General features: G+C 55.7%; 2 protein-coding genes across 4 annotated transcripts in view; one reads left to right on the forward strand and one right to left on the reverse strand.

The window, feature by feature from the left end:
* Positions 1 to 242: 242 nt before the first annotated feature.
* Positions 243 to 4,188, forward strand: CDC20 (cell division cycle 20). Its single transcript, XM_007468237.1, has 10 exons — positions 243 to 595; positions 710 to 858; positions 946 to 1,042; positions 1,225 to 1,353; positions 1,454 to 1,650; positions 1,770 to 1,864; positions 2,014 to 2,242; positions 2,399 to 2,524; positions 3,445 to 3,562; positions 3,930 to 4,188. The coding sequence occupies exons 1-10, from the start codon at positions 415 to 417 to the stop codon at positions 4,106 to 4,108; spliced, it is 1,500 nt and encodes a 499-aa protein (XP_007468299.1). The 5' UTR covers positions 243 to 414; the 3' UTR covers positions 4,109 to 4,188.
* A 175-nt stretch (positions 4,189 to 4,363) lies between these two features.
* Positions 4,364 to 8,253, reverse strand: part of ELOVL1 (ELOVL fatty acid elongase 1) — a 4,886-nt gene continuing 996 nt past the window's right edge. The window contains exons 2-8 of one of the 3 annotated variants that reach the window (XM_007468234.1): positions 6,503 to 6,562; positions 6,125 to 6,315; positions 5,867 to 5,947; positions 5,685 to 5,741; positions 5,490 to 5,595; positions 5,270 to 5,406; positions 4,364 to 5,092 (exon numbers count right to left, since the gene is read on the reverse strand). In XM_007468234.1, the coding sequence (XP_007468296.1) occupies positions 4,871 to 5,092; positions 5,270 to 5,406; positions 5,490 to 5,595; positions 5,685 to 5,741; positions 5,867 to 5,947; positions 6,125 to 6,315; positions 6,503 to 6,562 (854 nt within the window). In that variant the 3' untranslated portion in view covers positions 4,364 to 4,870. The remainder of the gene's footprint in view (positions 5,093 to 5,269; positions 5,407 to 5,489; positions 5,596 to 5,684; positions 5,742 to 5,866; positions 5,948 to 6,124; positions 6,316 to 6,502; positions 6,563 to 8,253) is intronic. The other 2 variants (XM_007468236.1, XM_007468235.1) reach the window with 2 other exon arrangements.

Below are 8,253 nucleotides of genomic sequence, written 5' to 3' on the forward strand. Positions count from 1 at the left end.
TGGTGGCGCCGGACCTGCCTTTGCCTCTCTCCCACCCTTCAAATCCCGCTCCACTGCTGGACTCCCGTGATATCTACGACTTGCCCCGGAAGACCCGCCCCCTGTGCCGTGGAGGCCAATGGGCAAGGGCGACAGTTGCGACGGTTGGGTTTTGAAGGAGCCAATGAGTGCTCGGAGCGGAGAGTTTAAGAAGCGTAAATCTGCACTGTTAAGGCCGGTCTGGAATCGGAGTCCGCTTTGAGCTGACGGTGAGAGGCGGCTGGGCCGAGCGAACCGGGGGTGAGGCCGCGGCCGGGGGTGCCGGGCTGGGAGGGGCTGCGGCCGGGGTGGCCCTGTGTGGTCGGCCGTCCCAGAACACGGTCGCCTTTCTTCCTCCGGGGCTCAGCGGGTAGCCCTCCCCCTCCAGACACTCCCATGGCCCAGTTCGTGTTCGAGAGTGACCTGCACTCGCTGCTGCAGCTGGATACACCCATCCCCAATGCACCCCCTGCGCGCTGGCAGCGCAAGGCGAAGGAAGCCGCGGGGCCGGCCCCCTCGCCTATGCGGGCAGCCAACCGATCCCACAGCGCCGGCAGGACCCCGGGCCGAACTCCCGGTCAGTAGGGTGCGGCGGGACGCGGGCAGGAAGAGGGAAGGGCTGAGAACAGCCTTCACGACTGCTCCCATGGGAGCCTGTTGTGACAGTCTGACTTCCCTCTCCCTGCCCCAGGCAAATCCAGCTCCAAGATTCAGACCACTCCCAGCAAACCTGGCGGTGACCGCTATATCCCCCATCGCAGTGCTTCCCAGATGGAGGTCGCTAGCTTCCTCCTGAGCAAGGAGAACCAGCCCGAAGACAGTCAGACGCCCACCAAGAAGGTATGTGTCCCAGGGGGCCTTAAGGCAGGAAACCAATCTGTATAATCTGGATGATACCACCACCCCACCACCACCCTTATGTGCCAGGAACATCAGAAAGCATGGGCTTTGAACCTGAACGGTTTTGATGTGGAGGAAGCCAAGATCCTTCGGCTCAGTGGAAAACCACAAAATGCCCCAGAGGGTAAGACCTGAAGTTTTCACCTCTTGGAGGGAGGTGTCATTCCATCCCCAGGGCTCGGGATAGATGAGATGGCTCTTCCCACCTAAGACTGAGGGGAGGGAAGGTGCTTCTCTGGCCTTCCTGGTTAGGGGCAGGGGGAGGTGTCAGTTCTCCCAGTGTCTAGACCTACTCCGTTGCCACAGGTTACCAGAACAGACTGAAAGTACTCTATAGCCAGAAGGCCACGCCCAGCTCCAGCAGGAAGACCTGCCGTTACATTCCTTCCCTGCCAGACCGGATCCTGGATGCCCCTGAAATCCGGAATGACTACTGTAAGTGCAGCCTTCTCCCTGTCCGGTGGATGGAGAAAAAGGGAGAGAGAGGGACTAGGCAAACTAGAAAGCTCATGCTCTTCCCTTCCCCCTCTGGCAGACCTGAACCTTGTGGATTGGAGCTCTGGGAATGTACTGGCTGTGGCTTTGGACAACAGTGTGTACTTGTGGAGTGCTAGCTCTGGTGACATCCTGCAGCTGCTGCAGTTGGAGCAGCCTGGGGACTATATATCTTCTGTGGCCTGGATCAAAGAGGGCAACTACCTGGCTGTGGGCACCAGCAGTGCTGAGGTGCAGGTGAGACTTGTCCCTGTGCTGCAGCTCTATTGTTCCCCAGAACAAGACCCCCAGGGGTCTTGCCCAGCAGGAGGATGTTAATGCCAAGTCCTGATCTTCATGGTCTTCTCTCTCTGTAGCTATGGGATGTGCAACAGCAAAAACGGCTTCGAAACATGACCAGTCATTCTGCCCGAGTCGGCTCCCTCTGTTGGAATAGCTATATCCTGTCCAGGTTAGTGGTTTTTGCTAGTCTGTTACAAAATCAGTCTATGATTTTGGCCCCCTCTCCCCGGACTGTACACCTCTGAACTGAAGCAGCTCCGGCCTGCTGGTGGCCTTTGGCACTGCTATAGGACCTGATTCCCTTCTTCCCTCCTGCAGTGGCTCACGCTCTGGCCACATCCACCACCATGATGTTAGGGTAGCAGAACACCATGTGGCCACACTGAGTGGCCACAGCCAGGAAGTGTGTGGGCTGCGCTGGGCCCCAGATGGACGACATTTAGCCAGTGGCGGCAACGATAACTTGGTCAACGTGTGGCCTAGTGCTCCTGGAGAAGGTGGCTGGGTTCCTCTGCAGACATTCACCCAGCATCAAGGGGCTGTCAAGGTGAGAGTGGGGCTGGGCTGGGCTGGGCCTCTGTAGACTCTCACTCAGAACCTCTGGGGACATGGGATGGTGGCATTGGACTGGGTTAATCTGTGAGCCCTATAGCTCTGTGTCTAGCTCTAGTACCTGCTGACCCCAACTTTTTATCACACCTAGGCTGTAGCTTGGTGTCCCTGGCAGCCCAACGTCCTGGCAACTGGAGGGGGCACAAGTGATCGACACATTCGTATCTGGAACGTCTGCTCTGGGGCCTGTCTGAGTGCTGTGGATGCCCATTCCCAGGTAGTCTTCCTTATTCCAGCCTCTCACTCCCAGATGCGTTCTTAATTCTATATAGCCTTCTGGGCAACCACGTCCCCTCCAGTGGCTTCACCGATGCTATACCCTGATGGTTTCCAAACTTCTAACTCATCTCTCACTCATGAGCTCCAGACCCACATTTCCAAAAGTCCACAGAGAGCTTGTCTCTAACGCCATGTGCTATAGGTGCCACCACCCTAATATGTCCCAAATTAGACTTGTCACTTCTCCTTGCCTCCCTGAAATGCGTTCCTCATCCTCCTATGTTGTTGTGAGGGACACCACTCAGAAATCTGAAAAACCTAGAATCTTTCATCCTCCCCACCTAGTCACCAAGACGTCTCAGTTTTACCTCAGAATATCATTTACACGTGTCCCCTCTCCTCGGCCTCATCCTTCTCCCCAGTGGAGGCTCACAGCACTGGTCTTTTCATATCTCTTCCAGTCTGTCCTCTACACTGGTCTGGGTGGTCTGTTTCTGTCCTCTTTAAACCCTGCAAGGGCTCCCTATCACCTACAGTATATAATCCAAATGCTTTAGAATGATATTTGAGGCCCGTGCTGGTGTGTCTCCCTGCAAGCACTGCAGCTTCCTCTTGCCACGCCCCTGCCCAGCACATGCAGCCTTCATTCTAACCTTGGGCTCAGGTTCAAATTCTGGCTCTGCCTCCTAACTTAACTTGCATGTGATCTTAAGCAACTCGCTGAACTTCCTTCTGCTTGATTCCTGATCTGTAAAGTGAATAACAGTTACACTCTCAAAAGGCTTTTGTAAGGACTACAGTCATTCAAGTCTGAGTCCGTAGCACCTGGTAGGGTGGCTAACACCACGGTGGACTTGGTTCTGATTTGAGTAGTGTTGGCTCTATGTACGTCATGCCCATGCCATTCCCTCTCCACAGGTGTGCTCCATCCTCTGGTCTCCCCACTACAAGGAGCTCATCTCTGGCCATGGCTTTGCCCAGAACCAGCTGGTTATTTGGAAGTACCCAACCATGGCCAAGGTGGCTGAGCTGAAAGGTAGGTGCTAAGTGACAGAAGCCAGAAACAAAAGGGCACGTATTGTATGACTATTTATATGAAATGTCCAGAAGAGGCAAATGCAGAGAGGGAGAAAACAGATTAATGGTTGCTAGAGGCTGAGGGGAGAGGGTAATGAGGACTTTCTTTATGGAGTGATGAAAAAATTCTGGAATTACTGTTGTGATGGTTGCACAACTCTGAATATACTAGGAACCAATGAACTGTACACTTTAAAAGGATGAACTTTATAGTGTGTGAATTGTTAATTATCTCAGACTGTTATAAACAAGCTCTCAAAATTGGAAGGCTATAGGTATCTACCTTCGTTTGTACTGCTCTCACTTTTTCCCTCCTCATGCCCCAGGTCACACAGCCCGGGTCCTTAGTCTGACCATGAGCCCAGATGGGGCTACAGTGGCATCAGCAGCAGCAGATGAGACCCTGCGGTTGTGGCGCTGCTTTGAGTTGGACGCTGCCCGGCGGCGGGAGCGGGAGAAGGCCAGTGCAGCCAAAAGCAGCCTCATCCACCAAGGCATCCGTTAAGGACCAACTCAGTTCAGTTTTTTGCGTCTTTTTTTTTTGTTTTTTTTTTTTTACTTTTCTAATAAAGTCACGTCTCCCTCTTCTCTTGGCATGACCTCTGTCCCAGCAGCCTTCCCAGGGGCTCCTCTCTACTGTGATCAGAGAGCTAGAAACATCCATCCTGTGGGCACCTTGACCATCCCTTCTGTTTGCAGACAGGCTGGCAGGCTTTGTACCCACCTCCTCCATTCACACATGTACACATACAGCCTCAGCGGTTTCCTCTGTCACTTTTAATGAAGACATAAAGGAGTGAGCAGCCTCCACAGGCTGTATTCCCAGGCCCCCACCACCCTGACCTTTGGCCAAGAAGCTCCTACTTCAGTGTGGGGTGGAGAAGGAGGGAGCCTGGGTCCACAGTGACAGATTATTGCTGACCTCTTCAGTGTGAGGAAAAAGGCCACACGACCCTGGTGGGGGCCAGCCCTGAGTGCTCCTCTCCCACGTGTAAGGCAGGGAGGGGGAAATAAGTGTCCAGCCCTTTCGGCCCCTGGCTCTGGAGTGGCAGAGGGCAACGAGGCCATGTCCCTGGGGCTGGCCAGAAGAGGAGGAATGGAAGCAGTGGCCCCTGTGTACCAGCTGTGGGGAGCAGAGGACCTGTCACCTGCTCAGTCCTGACCACATAAGCCCTGGTCACAGGTGTAGCTGGGGAGGACAATGACAGATGCTGCCCGAGGTGCAGTCCTGAGGCACTTAGGTGGGCGCCTAGCTAGGCCACGTTTCTCAGTTAGCCTTGACTTTGGCAGTACCTGGAGCTCCATTTTGCTGAAGTACACGGGGCAGCCGCTTGCCTTTGGTATAAGACTGATACCAGAAGTTGGAGAAGAGCAAGAAGAAGATGGTGCCGTACATCCAGATGAGGTGGATGATGACTGGATACTGGTAGTTACAACTGGGCATGAAGTAGTACTGGGAGATGTGCAGCGAGACCAGGACAAACTGGATCTAGGACAGAAAGGCAAGGGTCAAAGGGCACAGCTGAGAGGACCGGAGGGAAAGGGGGCAGAGAAACAGAATGCCGAGTAGGGAGGGCTGGGGTCAAAGGTGAAGTAGGCCGGCTAAAGGTAGGATCCAGACCAGAATGTTGAGGGGACGGTTGTAGGTCAGGCTCAGGCCCCTCACCAGCTGGACAGCTGTCATGTGCTTTTTCCACCAAAGGTAGGGCTGAGCCACAGGGCCAAGGGCAGACAATCCATAGTACAGGTACATGATGACGTGCACAGAGGAGTTGATCATGGCGTGGAAAGAGCCCATTCCTCCTGCGCATGGACAATCAGGACCTGAGTTGGGCCTCTGGTCCCCAGTGCCTGTCCCTCCTCCCCCAGTGGTCTTCACCACTCACCTGGGGCAAACTTTATCCCCCACCACCAGCTCCAGGGAAGCACTGAGTGGTGGAAGACATGTAGGAAGGTCACCTGTCCATCTTTCTTCCGGAGAATAAAGATCACCTGAGAGAAAAGTGGGGTAAGGGGTTTCAGAGCCAGGGCCTCTCACTCCTTTCTCCCCACAAGTTCTCGAATCTCATGTAACTACTCACCGTGTCCATCAGCTCAATGAACTTGGAGAACAGGAAGAGCCAGGCCACTCGAACCATCTGTAAGAAGTCAGGGCAGCCTTAGGACCGCCAAGAGCCTCTCTAAACTGGCTCATGAGCACAGGGCACGTCCAAACTGCTCCTATCCCCAGGTTGCTAAGGACCTGGCCTCCATCCCCACTTACCCTCAGTGCCTCCGGGTTGTTGGAAAAGTCCACTGGGTCGCAGCGCCAGGTGTAGGTACTCAGCCAGCCAGACATCAGGAACTATGAAGGGGTGTGGATTAGACCGCCAGACTTCCCTCCCTCCCCCAAGTCTCTTCTGTTCTCTAGACGGAGAAATAGAGCTGAGCCTCTCTGGAAAGGAGATGCCATGCTCTGGCCCTAGGGCCTGCCCCTTATCCTGCTGGCAGGAATTAAAGCCTAGGCATCCTGGGGGCCCACCTCATAGACGATGTAGAGGGAGAATGCCACCAGTGAGAAGTTGTAGACAACCATGAAGCTGCGGAGCTGGAAGGGCTTCCGATTGGCCATGATGCGAGGCCCAAGTGAAAGAACGAAGTACACGTAGGTCAGGAGGATAGAGGTCATTAGCAGGGGGGACCCCATCAGAGGGTAGCCCTGGATCCGGGGATCTGTGAATAAGGGTCAAAGGAGTCAGAAAGGGTCACAGAGTCCAAAGGGTCCCCACCAGGTGTGCAGTCATGAGGTCAGGTCACAAAGGGTCAAGGGATTTGAAGGGACTCTCCACCATTAGGAGACAGCCCTAGATCCAGGGATCCCAGGGTGGGAGGGAGAAAGGGTTGGAGGACAGCATCTCACCTGCATGCTTCATCATCTCCTGGTACAAGTTCACAACAGCCTCCATCCTGGCTAAGGACTCTGGCGAGGTAGGGAGGATGGGTGTCAGACAGGGCCGACTGTGTTCCCCCACGCCCCAATTTCACCCCTGACCCACAGACAGGACACAGACCAGACGCGACAACTCCCAACACCTCACTGCAGAAAGGACAGAGCAGTGAGAGGAAGGAATTGCTGGGGACTAGGGTGAGGAGGAGGCCGCTCGGGGGTGGGGGGCGGGATTTGCTTCCCGCATATACCCTGCCTGCCTGAGAAGGGCTCTTCCGCCCTTCCTCTCCGCTCCTCACGCTCTGCTCCTGTCCAGAGATTTTTACTTCCTGACCTTCCCTCCCTTCTTCCACAAGAGGACTCTCAATTTCCGGTCTCTTTCCAGAGAGTCTTACCTCCTACCAACAGGGAACTCACCTCCAGAACGAACCTCCCCTCCCTTCCTCGCCAGTCCCTCACCTCTCCAGCCCTGGGGTCTTCCTTCTCTCCAGGGGTCCTCCCCTTCAACTTCTCCTGCCCCATTTCAGGATGCACATCTCCCGGGATGGTCCCTCCTGTCCTCTCCCCTGCTGAGTCACCCCCTCGGGCTCTCCTCTGCCCTCCTTGGCTCTCACCTCCAGCCTCTCCTCTCGTCTCCGGCGCTCTCCTCTCACCCTCCCTCTCCAGGAGCCTGGCTCTTTGAGACTCCTGCCCTGGCGGCTCCACCTGTCTGACTAGATCTGGCAGCAGCCCCGCCCTCCGCTCACCCCGTTGTGCTGCACATGGGGTGGAGGGTGGGTCCAGGCCACAGGTCAGTACCTGGGGGACCCACCAGGATTGAGAAAGCCAAGTAAAGCCCAGGACTCACCACCCACCCACCCCAGACCAGTCAGATGAGCTAAGGTTCTAGGTTTTGGCTAGAAACCTCCCAGGACGCCAGCCCCAGGCCTAGCCTTGGCCCAAAGAGAACTGCTGAAAACCCACACCCAGCATCCCCTCCTAAATTAGCCATAAATTCTCAGTTTGTCCTACTTCAGAATGGGTACCATCACCCTTCTCTCCCAGGGAGGGGCAGGGAGTGGCCTGTGAGGAGGTGGGGAGTAGGGGAGGTCTCAGGAATCTTCCCCTCCCTCAAGGAGGGTGTCATAATGGGCTAGGCCCTCTTCCCCTCAGAGCCTGAAGGAATGTCGGGGGAGGGCTCACCGGGACACAAAAGCCTTGGCCCAGGCGGAGGACAGCCTGGGACTCGAGGCAGTCCCAGAGGGGCAAGGTGTTCCCCGAACAGCCAGGACAGCAGATGCTCTGCGAGCTGCCTGCAGTCTGGTCGGCCAGGCTCCCTCTACCCAGAGAAGCACCTGTGCAGGTACTAAGTGAAGAACGCACCTTCTGACACAGCTACGGAGGCTGCACACGCGCCCCTCACACACACATGTCACAGACGCTCCCCCAACTTCCATGCCGACCCACAACTGCCCCATCAAGGTCAGGCTCCAAGTGCTCCCATACACACAGCCCCTGTCACAGCTCCCCGCGACCAACGACAACTCGCCAGTGGCTACAGCACACACGTGCACACAGAGCCCACCTGGCTCCTGCAGGCTGCAAGTGCCCTCCTCTGACACTCTGACCACCCGGACAAGTCTTCATGGACTTTGACATGCACGGTCTCTAACACTCAGGCCTGCTCCTAGCTACGTTCACACTGGCAAACACACCCAAACACACACACACTCTTACACTGGCCC

Source organism: Lipotes vexillifer, unplaced genomic scaffold, assembly GCF_000442215.2.
Source record: "Lipotes vexillifer unplaced genomic scaffold, Lipotes_vexillifer_v1.1 scaffold661, whole genome shotgun sequence".
Lineage (NCBI taxonomy): Eukaryota > Metazoa > Chordata > Mammalia > Artiodactyla > Lipotidae > Lipotes > Lipotes vexillifer.